Here is a 15923-nt window from a genome sequence, read left to right as displayed (position 1 = left end):
TGACTGACAGAATGATGGAGATCCATGCAAAGCAACCTCAAAAGGCTTCCTTCAGCAGCTCGCCAGCGCACTGTCACGCTCCATGACTGACTACATCTGTATGTCTGACAAGATCGCTGTAATTACAGAAGAGTCAGTGTTTCGAGTGACAGTGCGTCTGTATTAGACAACAGTTTGAGCTTGGAGGAAATCTCAGATCTTTGGCAAGTCAGGCTCTGCTACTCACACACACACACACACACACACACACACACACATACACACACACACAGTCCAGATTTAGGCTATTGAGAGGTAATGACTCAGGGAAATGCTACACACACACACACACACACACACACATACACATGCTGCTCCCTCCCTTCTGCAGTTCTCGCTACAGTGCCGGGCCGCCACACATCCTAATGATGACAAATACATCATTGCACTAGAATGCCGTAGAGACACAGGCAGTCAGGTCTCCACAAAACCTGTGGTATTTCAAGCAATGGATCAATACACTATTACATTCTTACTGATCCCATGTTTGCACTCATTGAGCATACAGTATATATCAATAATATGAAAATAAAAGAATTCCAGCTTTAAACCAATTGTCAAATATCAATACTCAATACTAAAAGATTAGTTCCCACACTTCTGATTATATATAGACAATCACAGGCAAGTCATAGTACTGATATTGTGTTAGCAGGAATAGTAGAAGGAGGCAAGTGTTCACAATATTCTCACAGTTCTGGGATTGTGTCAACTGCAGCACAGCTGTCTTAACAGCACCCCCGCCCTCCTCCTGTTTCCCTGCGGGACGGGGAGGAGGAGGGGAGGTTGCGGGGGGGGGGTCGGCTGGTTTCTATAAGCTAGTTGTCCTGTCAGGCTTTGCTTAGATGGCACCGTACCACCTCTTTGCTCTCAAATCCACTGAGCAAGAGTGCCACACATTATAAGAATTGTTGCACCTCATTATTCGAGATGCTGAAAAACAGCAGTAATCACATGCTCTATTTTGGAAAATGGAGCTCTGGCCTGATGTCTGTTTGTGGTATTTGTGAGAGCATGAAGTTGAGCAGACTCACTTTTTGTTATGTGAAAGAGAGAGAGAGGTGTGTGGAAGTGTGTGTGTGTGTGTGTGTGTGTGTGGAAGGATAAGAGGACACATTTTAGGCACCCTTTTCTATTTTTAATCAGCCCAGTTTGATGTCTATTCTTGAGCCACTCCCTGATAGTTAGTGAGAAAATGAGTCTTCCTTTCTGGAACAGTGTCTCTTGGCTCCAGGCAGTGTGATGATGATGGTGACACAAAGGATCCTCTGTGTCACTTGGCTGTGATGCAGCAAGAGTGGAGCACAGAACACAGGCGCTGGAGTCGGACTGTCCTCCACCCATCTGGTTTGGAGGGGCGCTGCACTGCTCCCTCATGTTACCTCGTTTTGAAGGCGTGCGGATTACGGAGCTTATGCAGATGTTTTCCCAGCGTGCTCCATGTGTGGATTGGCCTGAGGTTGCATTGTAATCACACACAAAAGACAATTTCATCATCTGTACCATAATTAATGAGCAGTCACTGTTCAATCGTGCACCTTACAGGCTTATTCAGTTATTCATGAGGACTTCAACTGTGTTGTTCTTATTGCAGGTTCCTACTCAGCTATGAGTTGTTTCTACTAATAGCACCATCTGTTGGCAGAAACTGCCCTCATTCTGTCTCGGTGCATGCAGCATGTATGCCACATGTTCAGTAATGAATGTTTACGCTCACCAGAATCAGCTGTAACATGTGTATTATGACAGATTACCCAGACACCAGTGTTTCATTGTGGGTTGTCCTCATTTTACTGTGAGCCTCCCTGTATTCCCCTGTAGTGCTAGCCTAATTAGTCAATGGCACGAAGACTATGACTTTACTATTTTAATTATTTTTACATCTATGGAGGAGAGAACACCACCAGGAGAGAAAGGAAAATAGATTCTAACTGATTTGACTGGGAGAGCTATGGGTGGCCAGGGGGGTGAGATGTTGACACAGAATAGTGGAGCTCCCTACTAATCCCCCCCATAAACCCCTCTGGGTCCTGTCTCCACCACACTGAGGGACACAGACTTACTACCAGCTGTGAGTCAAATTAATTAGCTGGACACATCCTGGTCAAAGCCAGAGGAAACCTGAATAGTGGCCCGATTTTGACTGTTACAGTCCAGCTGCCAAAGGCACAAGTGAGACACCATAAAAGTGGTGTTTTTATCTAATTTGTAGTATTTGTAAAAGGAAAAAACAAAAGAAAAAAGCTGCAATTAATCTCCTCTTGCCATAGGCCATATCATTGATCAAGGCCTACAGGGATTCAGAGGTCAACCTACAATTCAACACAAACACACTTCTGACTTTCTCTCTTTCAAACATTTCACAATCATTGTTGGGATGTTGGTTAATAATGAATCTATTAGTTGGGACAGAAAGGGTTGTATTTGTACATGAGTGAGTTTTCGGAAGAGCAAACACTTGATAAAAGCTCCCATCATGTATTTGATCAAGGATTTATTGTAAATTAAGATAAAGCATCTGTTAAAAACTGGATTATAAAGATAGTTATCCATAGATATCCAGTTTTTAAAAATCTAATTATAAATTTGAGCCCAAATTCAGGAATACTCATGAGTCAGAGGCACAAGGCCATCACAGATGTTCCCTTACAGTGTCACATTTCAGGCTAACAGGTTGCACTCCTGGATCCTTGTGGAGAATCACACTAGCATGAGCTCCTGAGGATCACATCTTATTAATGCATAATCAAACTTCTATAAAGTGATTTGAATATTTAATGGGACCTTTACTGTTAACCCCACCCCGTCAACTTCAGTATTAACATTTTTATTTGGCCTGCGCGTTGGAGGCCACCCTGCTCATTACACTACAGCTCCACTGTGTAAACAGAGAGCAGCATGAAAGGCCGTGTGGGGCCCCTGCATGCCTGTGGGAGTATAGGGCGTACTTCATGGTTTATGCTTGAAAAAGAGCCATAATCTTCCACCTAATCTGGGGCTTGGCGTGGAATTCCCCTCACATAGAAGGCAAACACTGAGAGAGCCGGTGTTACTATGTTGGCTTTAGTTTTAAAAACTGTGTAAACTACATAAACATATGGATTGTGAATTTTAGTCATGCTTTATTTCTCCATCTCTCTGACTGTACTAAGTTTAAATAGTTGTAGTCTGAGCACAATTTAAATATATAGCTCTGTGACAACCAGATACACCCTCAGATTAATGATGTAATTGCAGTTTCATAGTACAGACTTAATGTTTACCCATAGTTTTTCTTTTTTTGTTGTCGTTTTATGCAACTGTTGCCCCCTAGTGTTACATACAGGCAATGTCGTGATTTATGTACTTCATTCACAATCAGAGGAAATACAGTAAGTTACAATGGAAAGCTTTCTGACAATAATTAATGGCACACAGTAGGTGCTTATATCTGCGGGACGGTCTCAAGAGATAACATGATGACATTTGTTTTATCTAATATGTAAATATATGTATTATTATAATATAATAACCCTACACTGTATGTTAAATCATGCATAACAGAAAAAAGGGGAGTGCTGAAGTGCAGATGCAAGTTTCATGTTTGTAGCTTCTTGCAGTTCACTGGGCTGCAAACTCTGAAATTTCACATTTGTTTAACTGTGTTTTGCATAAAAGCAGACCAAAAAACCCCAACATTTGCAAGACTCGGGTTGAAACATCCAAATAAACACCAAAAAAACAACCATTCAATACCTTCCTTGTCTCTGTATGTAACCCTCTTGCTTCCACAGCTGTCAGGTCTGTGCATGTCTGCCATCTACCGTCACAGCCTACAATTACACCAACCAGTGACACTACTGAGAGTAACTATAGTATAGTATGAAAAAATACATTCCACAATGGATTCACCTTTTTTTATAAATACATTTATTCTGATCACACATCAGAACAATGTTCAGTGATATATTAGGACATACTTTCCTTTAAAAAAAATGTTTTTTTTAAAAAAGACAACAGAAATTACAATGTATTGAATATTCTACACATGCCGGTACAGACTTTAAGATTTCTATTTCAGTATCCCAGTTTCCGTGTGGTATTAGGTTGGAACACTACTAATCGTAGGCACATATTCATCACACAAACTCAGACTTTTCTTCTGATGTGCAGGATGTGGATGTCGGGACTACTAAACTCTGGGTCTTGTTTGCTTGAAGGGATCTCCTCACAGTTGAAGCTTTGCTCCAGCAACTAAAAGATAACACAGAAGACCACAGTGACTCACTGAGATGGGACACCAAATATCTCAGCTTCTTTACATTTACATATTAATTTATTAGCATTTACAGATAGAACACACTGTTATGTTCTCACCTCAAAAAACTGCTTTTCCACTTTTGGGTTGACACCTTCAGTGCGTTGCTCATAGCAGCAAATAATGCAGGTCTCTGGTCCTGCAAGCAGCTTCAACGTCTCCACTAGTGGAGCAATAGACTGTGTGGAAATAAGTTGGATCTCAATGAGAAATACAGTGCTGTACTCCTGGTTTGGGCTGTTTCAACTGAAACCTGTAAGTATAGAGTGGTAGTACAATACCTGCTCGTAATAGATGCAGTCTGCCATAAGGACGTAGTGTGGAGGTGGCAGGAAGTCAGACACGTCTTCACCCCTTTACAAGAAAAAAAATTAGAAACCAGATGGTTACCATATGGACAAGTTTTACAATGTGTGTTGAGCATATAACAGAATCTGAATCAGGTTGATCGCCAAGTAGGTTTACACATGCAGCACAAGGAATTTGTCTTGGTGTTGTTGTGGTGCATAACAGTCAAAAATATACACAAAATTGAGTGGGACAAGTAATATAAAAAGAAAGAAAGAAATTGTGAGAAGAGCTGCTACATGTTTGAATTTTAAATTGATGAGAATGAGATGAAATGTACAAAATATGGACAAGGAGTAAACAGTATATGCAGTGTGCAATTATTATTATTATTATTATTATTATTATTCTTTAAAAAAAAATACAAAAAATACAAGTTGTATTAAAGTAACGCACCCTGTTAGATCAAAGATCACACATGTGCAAATAGGCTATAAGATTATGGGATTTTACATGAATATAACATAAATACATCCAATCAAACATTAAATAAGAAATAAGTACAAACCATTGCAGTACCTTGGCAGTTATGGATCCGCTGCTGATGAGTGTTTGGTTTTCTTTGATGTTCACTCTCAGCAGTGTCTGCAAATCCTCCAGGTCTGTCACAGTAACTTGAGCTCTGAGAGATTGAACGCACAGTAATGGAAATGTGTTTTTATTACATCAATTAAGTAGTGCAAGCAACAGCGTAACTAGGTAAGCTGGACAACCTTGGTCATGCGACAAATCATGCATGTTAATATTGAAATAACAGGCACAAACTAAACAGTCAACTCACCCCAGTGTTGCTGCCATCAAACCAACAGCTCCTGTCCCTGCTCCCAACTCTACCACTCTCCTGTCAGCCCACATATTCACTCCTGCGGACGGCTCATAAAACTGTTTAGTCTCTAAATACTTTGCAAGAACGATGGCTGCGTCCCAAACCACACAGCCAACATCCCCCATGTAGCACTGCTTCACTTTCAGGATAGAACCGTCGTTTTTCTCAATTTCTCTCACAAAATAGTTATTCTGGTCATCTTCCGTCGCCATGTTGGCTGCGGCCGGAGCGAGAACTTCCGCCTCCTTCTTCTTCTTCTTTAGTGTTTATTGGCGATTGGTAAACCAGCTTAGAGGCCCATTACCGCCACCCATTGGACTGGAGTGTGGAACAAGAGATTGTGCAGGAAAAAAAGAAAAAAAAAACCCTCTAGATTCTTTTAGCTAAATCAGTTTCTTTTGAAAACTTAATAATGTCACAGTTTATCTTGCCTGCTCTTTTCCCAAGAGACCTGACAATGAAAAGTCGTGGTGTTTTGCCCTCCTTAGAGCCTGAAGCAGGTGATTTCTCTTGATGTTGTATTTTCTACAATGAAGTAATACATGTTCAGCTGTTTCTGGTTGGCTACAGCGTGTGTATTTTCCGGTTGGGTGCTTCCCTATTTTATATTATGTATAATTGAGACCTGTGTGTCCTATTCTCAGACGAGTGATGACATTTTCTTCCCTTCATTTCCAGCCCACCATCCTCCCAGCACCAGCATGTCTTTGTAGATTATATAGATGTCGTCCAGTCCTGCCATACTGACTGTGCAGAAGTGGGCCTATGGTATGATTTTTCCAGACTAAAAGTGTGAAGTCTAATGCAGATTGGGTAAAATTAAATACACGAAAACAAAAGCGGCAAAATGCAACTATTCATCCTGTACAATATTTTCCATGGTAATAAATATACAATTGAAAGTCATGGCATGCCCACAGCAATACTGTACAACTGTTTTGACAAATCAAGTGGACATTAAACAATCCTACAGGCCTCCACTTTCACAACACATATTTACATTTAATTACATTTGTAGCCAAGACTGCCACAGGCTACGACTGTGATGAGAATGAAACTGACACTGTTAATATGGCTCAATATGGCCCATATGTCAAACACAAGTATATGCTTTAGTTCTTTTAGCTGTTTCCCCTGTCTTTCCAGTTTTTTTTTTTCCCTTTTCACTCCTATTAGTTCCTTTTCTGGTCAAAACAATCAACAAATTAAATTTCTGCTTTTTCCTCTGCCAGAAAGAAATAAAGGAGTAAAGCAAATACTGAGCCGAGTCATGTCTTGCTACCCATTGCATAGGTGTAACATTTAAAAATTAAAAAACAAACCAAAAAAAAACACATTAGTCTTTCCTAAAAAAAAACATTCTGAAATACTGTACTTCTGGCAGTTAGACTGCATCTAATGAATGAATGAAACAATGAAATCATAAAATAATATATCAACTGTCTTACCAAGAACACATTTTGTATTAGTTTGGCCTGGTGAACTGTCATTTGACGGGATAATGGTTATTTCTGTGCAGCATAAACGCTATAATCAAAGAAAAATAGAAGAAATAGTTAAGAAATGTAAAACATTCTTCATTCTTTATGCTTTACTGTGTATGTTTAGTTTGTGTTTTGAAGCATTAGGCTACATTTACTATATTTTCAATGCAAAAGTAACCAAACCAATACTTCCAATAGGACTTTGACAATGCTACACAACAAACTTAAAAGTATTCATCTTTCTCATGAGCACTGTCTCTATTTGTCTGTCTCTGTGTCAAACCTCAAATATGATTTGATGGTAAAGTCAGAATTTCAAAAGGACCCCAAGACCTAAATTCAAACAAAGATCTGATCTGGAAAAAAACAAGGCTAACATCTACTTAACATTGTACATTGCATTTAATTTTTTTAATGATTTACTGCACATGTCACATTCCATTTTTGCACTTGTCATCTTTATATATTTCATGCACTTCATCTCTTTGTCCACAGTCCATATTTCCTTTGTACAGTCAATATTTCATTTCAAGTTTTATATCCTATTTCAAATCTATTATCATTCCATCCTGTAAATAGATTGTAAAGTTTTAATTTAATTTTAACATTACTTTGTTTGTTGTGGGAGCAACCAAGACAAGTTCTTTGTATGTTTGCATACTTGGCTAATAAAACAGATTCTGATAACATGAGATAAGGCTACCACATTTCTAATTAGATTATTGAGGCCTTTAGTGCTTCTTTTTATAGTGCGTATAAGCTAAAACTCCATGGACAAGGCCCATAGACAGCCTAGTTTACTCTGCATATCACTGTTGTCTCTTAATGTCCACTTATTTTAATCCTTTCACAATATTATGTCCTTATCTGTCTTGTGTTGTTGGCTTTGACCAATTAGGTGTACAGTGCATTCATGCGTGTAGCCTGTGTGACGGGAAAAGGAGAAACCTTACATGCACCATATACAAATGAGTTGTTAGGGGGCCCAAAATCAATCAATCAATCAATCAATCAATCAATCAATCAATCAATCAATCAATCAATCAATCAATCAATCAAGTCACACTCTACAGATCAATAAACGTATCAAAAATGTCCATCAGTCAATGGCACTTGGCGTTCACTGACATGCGCAGATGCTACCTGCTGGTGAGGATGATCGCGCGCTAATGTTTCCAGTACATTTGTCAGTTAGCAGACAGAGGCCTTATTCAGCTGTCGTCACTAGCATATTAACATTATTTTAAAGTTGCACACATGGGTTGGGTGATAAGTGCGAGGTTTTAAAATGTTTCGTAGCAGCACAGAGGAGGTAACCAGCGACAGTACCTCACAGTGTGGACAAACCTGGCCGGTGTCGCCAGCTGACAGAAACGGACTCAACGACAGTACATCGTACGGTCCGGCTTCAGCTTCCTCAAGTTCATCCCGCCAAAGTTTAGATGAAGGCAGCACGAGCTCCAGCCATGGTCCAACACTCCCCCCAGCAGCCTCAGGTGATCTTATGGATAGACAGAGTAGTTTAAGCTAACTTAAGCTTTGGGTTAAATTTTAACTTTTAAGCTAACTTTTACTCTCCAGCAGAGTGAAGCCAGACTTCATGAGGTTAGAGTCAGTAAAAGACAACGAGAGTGACTTATTAGAACCTAAAATTTCTCAAATCTTAGTCATGAAGTAATTTGTATTGATAGTAGATTATACAAGTGCTGTGGGGTCACATTTGTAAGACTCAACTCTGTGGCTGGACAGGGCATTACAGTTGATGGATGGATAAGAGAACTTAATTCATCACCACAGGGAGATTTCTGTGTTACAGCAGTAGTAGTCATCACATAGATGACAAAAAAACACACGTAGCTCACAAAAACACTCACAATGAGGTCTGTGTCTGTGTGTGAATGACCAATTTATACAAAAGTACTGTACTAAATAAAAATAAGTAGAATAAAAAATTGGAATGGAAACAATATTTTAAACTTTAAGGGAAGATATTGCTATTAATGTGCGAATTAAATGTAAAATGTTCGTTGTGCATTGCCACTCAGTGGAGGAGTCTCCCTTCCCGGCACAGAGGGGAGTCATTGTAGATGGCTGTTGCTGTAGGCAGGAATGACCTCCTGTAACAGTCCTTATTGCAGCGGAGCTGAAGGAGCCTCCGATTGAAGACTCTCTGTTGTCTGATCAGAAGGTTGTGTAGGGGCTTTGTAGTGTTGTCCATTATGTTGAGCACCTTGTGTAACATCCCTCTCTCCACAACCCACTTTAGGGGCTATAATCAGTATCATATAATGACACAGACCCTCTCCTTATATTTTGTGTTGACATAGGTCAGTTCCACCACAGCTTCAGGTCAGGCAAGACAAATGCATCACTCCTTGCCTGTACTTCAGACAGCACCTCCTTCCGCAGCCGTGGAGGAACACCAAGACTCAGAAGGACCCCTGGGTCTGCAGGGGCCACAGGCACACATCCTGCACGGACACCACTGACTGATCACACCGGTACTTCAGCCCAAGATGATGTTTCAAATAAGGTGGAAAAACAGCTGAGGCAGATTCTTTCATTTGATTTGTTTTTGCAGCAACAACTTGCTCCACTGCGACTCCAACTTCTGGTGCATCTGTGATTGTGGCAGTGGTCGAAGGGCGCGGTTTGGCCAGGGGAGAGATTGGCATGGCCAGTCTCAACTTGAAATACCCAGAGCTTGTTCTCTCTCAGTTTGCAGACACTGGGACTTATGCCAAGGTAACCAATGCATTGTCAAAAGCTATAAACTACATGCCAGATTAGCATAAGCATAATACTTGCTTCACTTATACAAGAACTCATGTCTTAGTCATATTTTACACTTCTGAAGGTCATAACCAAGGTTCACATCTTGGTGCCAATGGAAATACTGATGCCAGACACAGCCAGCGAGAAGGGGAAAGGGACAAAGCTGTTCAACCTCATCACCGAGAACTTCCCGGTACCAATTCAGAAATAGCTGTCATGAGCAAAACACACAAATCCTTCAGACAGACATTTTAAAAACAGAAAACTCCCTCACTTGCTCCCCTTTCTCTTTGTTAGCAACTGACATGTGTCCTTGTCAAATGATAGTGTGTGTAATATTTGCTTTTTTCATCATTTTTGTCAGGGTGTAGCTTTCACTGCAATCCAAAGGAAGTATTTTAATGAGAGGAAAGGACTGGAGTACATTCAGCAGCTGTGTGCTCCAGAATTTGGCACCGTCATCATGGAAGTGCAAGCTAAGTACGCCTCTGAGTACAATATCATGTCGAAATAGATAGACTGTAACACTATACAGTTTTTTTTATTAAAAAATGTCATGATTTGTTCAGGTATTATTGCCTAGCAGCTGCAGCTGCTTTGCTGAAGTACTTAGAGTTCATCCAGAACTCTGTCTACGCTGCCAAGTCTCTCAAAGTGAGCTTTAAAGGGAGTGAACAGACAGCCATGATTGACTCAGCATCTGCCACTAACATGGAGCTGGTGATCAATAATAGAGACCACAGGTAAACAATAGAAAGCATCATCTTTGTATATAGCACTTGCATAAACATAGATGTGTTCAGTGTATTTGTCTTTGTCTGTACACAGGAGCGAGCATACTCTTTTAGGGGTACTAAACCACACAAAAACACCTGGTGGTGCTAGGAGGTTGCGCTCCAATATACTAGAGCCTCTGGTTGATGTGGACACAATCAACATACGCTTGGACACAATACAAGAGCTGCTGCAGGACGAGGAGCTCTTCTTTGGCTTGAAGAATGGTCTGGAGCAAACTGTTTTGAATCAGACTGAATATTGTGCATACTGATGATAAGAGAAAGACACGACATGACAATATTTGTTGTTTTGCCCTCCTTAGCCATAGGTCATTTCCTTGACATCGACCAGCTGCTCTCTGTTCTTGTCCAAATCCCAAAGCAGGAAACGGTATTCAAAGTACTTTTTATTACTTATGATTGATTCATTGATTTTATTGCTATGGAAAGCCTTGACATTATGTGAGTGAGTACCATTTGTGTGTATTCTGAAATGCCTAAAACTGCTCACATGTGAAATATTAGTTTCTTCTGTCTTTGTGCACTTTTCAGTACTGTAACTTTATTTTTTTAGGTTCAGGTTGCCGAAGCAAAGATTACACATGTCATTCAGCTGAAACACACATTAGATCTCGTACCACGGTTAAGGGTGCGTGTATTTTGGTTTATATGCCATAAATAAATGAGAAAAAACTGTTTTTTTCAGTTTTTAAGCATTACAATTTATGAATAGATGGTGCTGAAGAACTGCAACACAGCTCTGCTCAAGGCATACAGCACCTCACTAGAAGACAACAGGTACTAAACTTTATGCCAAAATCAAATGTATTTTTCATTCATTCATCATTTTGTGGAAATAAATGCATCACAGTTGACTTTTTACCAACTTAATGCACTATATTTGTTTGTTTGCACTCTCAGATTCGACATGATCCTAAAGCAGATCAAGACAGTAATTAATGATGATGCTACCTACCTGAAGGGGAGCCTGAACATGCGCACCCAGAAGTGTTATGCTGTACGCCCCAACATCAATGAGTTCCTGGACATTGCCCGGAGAGCTTACACTGAGATCGTGGACGACATTGCAGGTGTTTGTTCTGGTTGTTCAGTTAATATCTTCGGTTTACAACGTTTGTGTGAAGTATTCGTTCTGTGAGGCTTATTGAATGCCGTTGTGCTGCACAGGACTAGTGAACCAGATGGGGGAGAAATATGGCTTGCCAATGCGTACTAGCTTCAGCACAGCTCGAGGTTTCTTTATCCAGATGAAGCTTGAAGGAGTGGTCTTACCTGAGGGGAAACTCCCCTCAGAGTTCATCAAGGTATAGTCCACTAAAGACAGGGACCAACAGATGGATAAAGAATAGAAAGGAAAACAAGATAACTCAGTGCCAGCCTTGAATGAAGGAAACAATTTCAAATATCTTAAAGCACTTCAATCATTTTGTTGTGATGTCATATAACACATGAAATCATTTGTTGTATCTTGAAATATAAAAGATGTATTAATAAGGGCCAGTGGCATTATGGAAAGGAGAGAGTTGATTTCTTAAAGGCATCATTTTGAGAATTTAAAAAAAAATGATGAAATGAAAAGCCATTATTTTATAATCATGGTCATATGTAACTATAATTATAATAAAATGGTGAAGCCACCTGTTTGTCTGGTGACTCACAACAATGTTTATTCACATGATACCTCTTTATTGTTTTTTTTCCTGTGTTATTATGTGTATATTAGGTGTTACCGTGTGTGTGTGTGTGTGTGTGTGTGTGTGTGTGTGTGTGTGTGTGTGTGTGTGTGTGTGAACATCTGTCACCTCAGGTAACCAAGCACAGGGACAACTATGGCTTCACTACCGTGGACGTGATGAAGATGAATGACCGCTGTGATGAGGCCCTGAGGGAGATCTTTCACATGTCCTATGTGTGAGTGCTTCATGATCCTGTGGCTTGAAACAAGCACACCAATGTATTGCACACACGTCATTATACTTTACATAATAGTAAAAGAAAGACTGCTTTGTACAATGGCTACCCTTGTCTAAAGAATTTCTTAGTTGGTGGGATTTCCATAACTAATTGATTAGTTGTTTAATAAATAAAATTGTTTCTCTTATTTTATTTTTCCTCCATAGATGATTTTGATCAATTTGATACATGTTATCATTTATTGCCAGATGTGAATTGTCATTATACTGTAATGAAAATCAAATATCTGATCACAAACATAATTGTAGACCTTAGTAGAAGACCTAACAACCAATTAGTCAACTAACTTGTTAAAAAGGGACCGATGCAGGTTTGTATGGACTCTCTCTAAGCAAGTTTTCATTTTAGTACCTGCTGATTTTGATCAATTTATTGACTTTTACCTTCATCCACCAGAGGGTGCTGTTTTTCAAATATAATTGTCCTCCAGTGTTTTGCCCTTGCAACATCTAACTTGTCTCAATACAGGGTGATATGTCAACTGCTCAGCACTATCCATGAGCACATCCACTGCCTTTACAAACTCTCTGATGCTGTGTCTATGCTGGACATGTTGCTGTCACTGGCAAATGCATGCACCATCTCAGACTATGGTAAGTATAGTAAGTTTGAATCACTTTTGATTTTGGTTGACGAGTCAGTCAGGCTGTCAAATCAACCTTGAATTAGTCTGATCTGTTGTCTGAGGGAGTGCTGTGAGCACATACAGCAGCGCCCAGCCAGTGTCACACATGACAACCAGAAAGTACTCTCCAGAGCTGGCAGCTCTGCTGGCCTCAGTTCTTTTTTGTGTGTGGGTCATGGACAGCACCAGCTCGATCAGCCACGTGGGTGGTGAGCGCTGGCCCTCAGCTGTCTGAAAGCGTCGCTCCATAGACACGTGCTGACTGCCTGCCCCCATCTATCCCAGCCAGCTTGTACTCAGATTACCCTTGTTACATAAGCATGCATTGGTGTGCTGTATTTACTAAGACAAATCTCCCCACCAGAGGAGCTAGCTGACTGTAACCACTGCACACAACTCTCTGAGAAGTCACTTTTGATTATATGTGACACACCCTCAGTTCACCAGCCATGAAACAATATACTTATATAATATACACAGTATCAGTAATCACTGAGTCACAGTTAACTAGCTATACAGATATTCCAAACACTACTTCATACAATTTAGATGTACGAATGCATGAAAGACAGTTATTATATAAGCAAAACACTAACAAATCAAGGTATTTTGATTGTTGTCGCCTCTTTTCTGCTGTGTCTGCCAGTGCGTCCAGAGTTCACAGACACGCTGGCCATCAAGCAGGGTCGTCACCCCATTCTGGAGCGACTGGTTGGACAGCAGCCTGTATCGAACAATAGCTACATCTCCGAGGGCAGCAACTTTGTCATCATCACTGGGCCCAACATGAGTGGGAAATCCACCTATCTCAAACAGGTGGCGCTGTGTCAGATCATGGCCCAGATAGGTCAGCAGCAAACTTTTCCATCTCACGTGAATTTTGGAATGCAAAGCTGCACAGTGCTGTGCATTGATTTGAGTTCTGAGCAAATCCCCATTATTATTCCAGGCTCTTTTGTCCCTGCTGAGTATGCCTCTTTTCGTGTCGCAGACCAGATTTTCACCAGAATTGGTGTGGATGACGATTTTGAAACTAACTCTTCCACCTTCATGTTGGAAATGAAGGAGGTATGTTTCTTTCATGTTACAGCTGCTTGCATCCTTTCATTTTACTCACATTTGGTTTGAAAGAAATCATTACATTATGAATGACTGTATATTTCTTCCCCAAAGATCTCTTACATAATCCACAATGTAAGTGACAGATCCCTCATCATCATAGACGAGTTGGGGCGTGGTACCAGTGCTGAGGAAGGCATCGGCATCTGTCATTCAGTTTGTGAGTTCCTCCTTAGCCTCAAGGTACAGTATGCACCAATATTATCTGCACTGCCACGCCTTTTCCTATACCGAAAACCAGACCAATCAGATTCCTACAGGCTATATTAAACATTTTAACTGCTGTTGTCTTTTCTGGTACACCTCTTAGATCAACAGTAAAGCAGTAAAATAAGTACTTGGATAGCTCTGTTATAATCTTTAAGGTGTGTGCTGTTTCTCTGCTGTTCACAGGCGTTCACCCTGTTTGCCACACACTTTCTTGAGCTGTGCCAACTGGAATCTCTTTATCCCAACGTGGAGAACCAGCACATGGAAGTTCAGCACACGCGCAGTGGTGAAACTGGTGCCGAAAGTGTGTTGTTTACACACCTGCTGAGTCGAGGATGCTCTGAAGAAAGACACTATGGTACGGAGACAGTGAAATCTCAGTGAAATTGGCTGTGAAAAGTGTTTACAGAACTTATTTTTGCTCTCCTAGGTCTGAGAGCAGCAGAAATGACTTCACTCCCTTCAAGCATAATTCAAGAGGCAAAGACAATTGCCTCCAAAGTCAGCCAGCAGCTTTTGGTATGGCTCATAAAGATCTGATATAGCCTCTTTTTGTGCTACGGTATTTAGTGACTCAACTTGCTGTGCATATGTCATATTTAAAGTACATTTTATTTGGGGCTTTTAAAGCATGTCCAACATTGTGTGGAACAATAAACCAAGCTTTCATTTTACAGACTGCCACAGAAAAATGTCGTGCCGTGGCATCTGATGACAAATATCACAGATGTTTTTGTTTCCCTTAATAATTTATATCAGATGAGTGCTGGATAAAGAAACAGACTTACGGTGTGTTTTGTTATCGTTCTCTAGGCCAAACATCACAGTGATCCGGAAACACAGAGACAGAGAGCTGTATACCACTTGGCCACTCGCCTCCTGCAGACTGCCAGGAACTCCAGACTAGACCCTGACAGCCTGCGTATGTATCTGAAGGGCCTGAGGAAGCAGTATGAGGCAGAGCTGCAGGCCGCGGGGCTGCCAGCATCCAAGAACACCGATGAGGAATGACTGACTCAGCCTTGTTGTAGGGAGGGGCAGTGAAACACTTGGGGAAAATGAAAGTGACGATGATCATTAGTAAGCATTTTGTGTCTATGGATTTGCTTATTTCTTACATTAAATGCATTTCTTTGAATTCCAGTGGTTATGGGTCCCTTTTTGGCCATACAGGCAATTTCAAATGATATGAAACTATACATATTATTTTTAATGTATCATAAGATATAGATAATATATATGCGAAATCCTATACCTTAGGAGGTTTAAAAAATATGAAGTGTGGTTAGTTAACTGAATACAACATATCAAGATGTTTATTGTCACTCCAGTTATACAAGAACAATTGTGTGAAATACTTTGGCTGAGAGGCTCCATTACAGAAAAAATATTAAATATATATAAAAATTCATAAAATATAACACAATAT

At 40.3% G+C, this 15923-nt stretch overlaps 2 protein-coding genes across 4 annotated transcripts; one reads left to right on the top strand and one right to left on the bottom strand.

Annotated features, from left to right (window-relative positions):
* Positions 1–3921: 3921 nt before the first annotated feature.
* vcpkmt (valosin containing protein lysine (K) methyltransferase) lies at positions 3922–5793 on the bottom strand. The gene is made up of 5 exons (XM_044375819.1): positions 5466–5793; positions 5193–5306; positions 4618–4690; positions 4396–4515; positions 3922–4272 (listed from the first exon to the last, which is right to left on the bottom strand). Exons 1-5 carry the CDS (start codon positions 5720–5722, stop codon positions 4168–4170), a joined length of 669 nt encoding a protein of 222 aa, XP_044231754.1. The 5' UTR covers positions 5723–5793; the 3' UTR covers positions 3922–4167.
* Positions 5794–8104: 2311 nt separating this feature from the next.
* msh4 (mutS homolog 4) lies at positions 8105–15632 on the top strand. Of its 3 annotated transcripts, none has more exons than XM_044375816.1 (20): positions 8105–8490; positions 9322–9495; positions 9576–9739; positions 9852–9962; positions 10134–10249; positions 10339–10512; positions 10598–10770; positions 10869–10936; positions 11120–11194; positions 11279–11343; positions 11467–11636; positions 11734–11870; positions 12290–12477; positions 13009–13133; positions 13812–14012; positions 14157–14233; positions 14339–14467; positions 14678–14852; positions 14925–15013; positions 15308–15632. In XM_044375816.1, exons 1-20 carry the CDS (start codon positions 8283–8285, stop codon positions 15503–15505), a joined length of 2817 nt encoding a protein of 938 aa, XP_044231751.1. In that variant the 5' UTR covers positions 8105–8282; the 3' UTR covers positions 15506–15632. The 3 variants fall into 3 exon arrangements, with proteins under 3 accessions (XP_044231751.1, XP_044231750.1, XP_044231752.1); XM_044375815.1 differs by having other exon boundaries at positions 8106–8490; positions 14115–14233; XM_044375817.1 differs by having other exon boundaries at positions 8108–8490; positions 12374–12477; positions 14115–14233.
* The last annotated feature ends 291 nt before the right edge of the window (positions 15633–15923 follow it).

Source organism: Thunnus albacares, chromosome 15, assembly GCF_914725855.1.
Source record: "Thunnus albacares chromosome 15, fThuAlb1.1, whole genome shotgun sequence".
NCBI lineage: Eukaryota > Metazoa > Chordata > Actinopteri > Scombriformes > Scombridae > Thunnus > Thunnus albacares.
The sequence above is the reverse complement of the archived record's forward strand: the minus strand, read 5'-3'. Positions and strand labels throughout refer to the sequence as shown.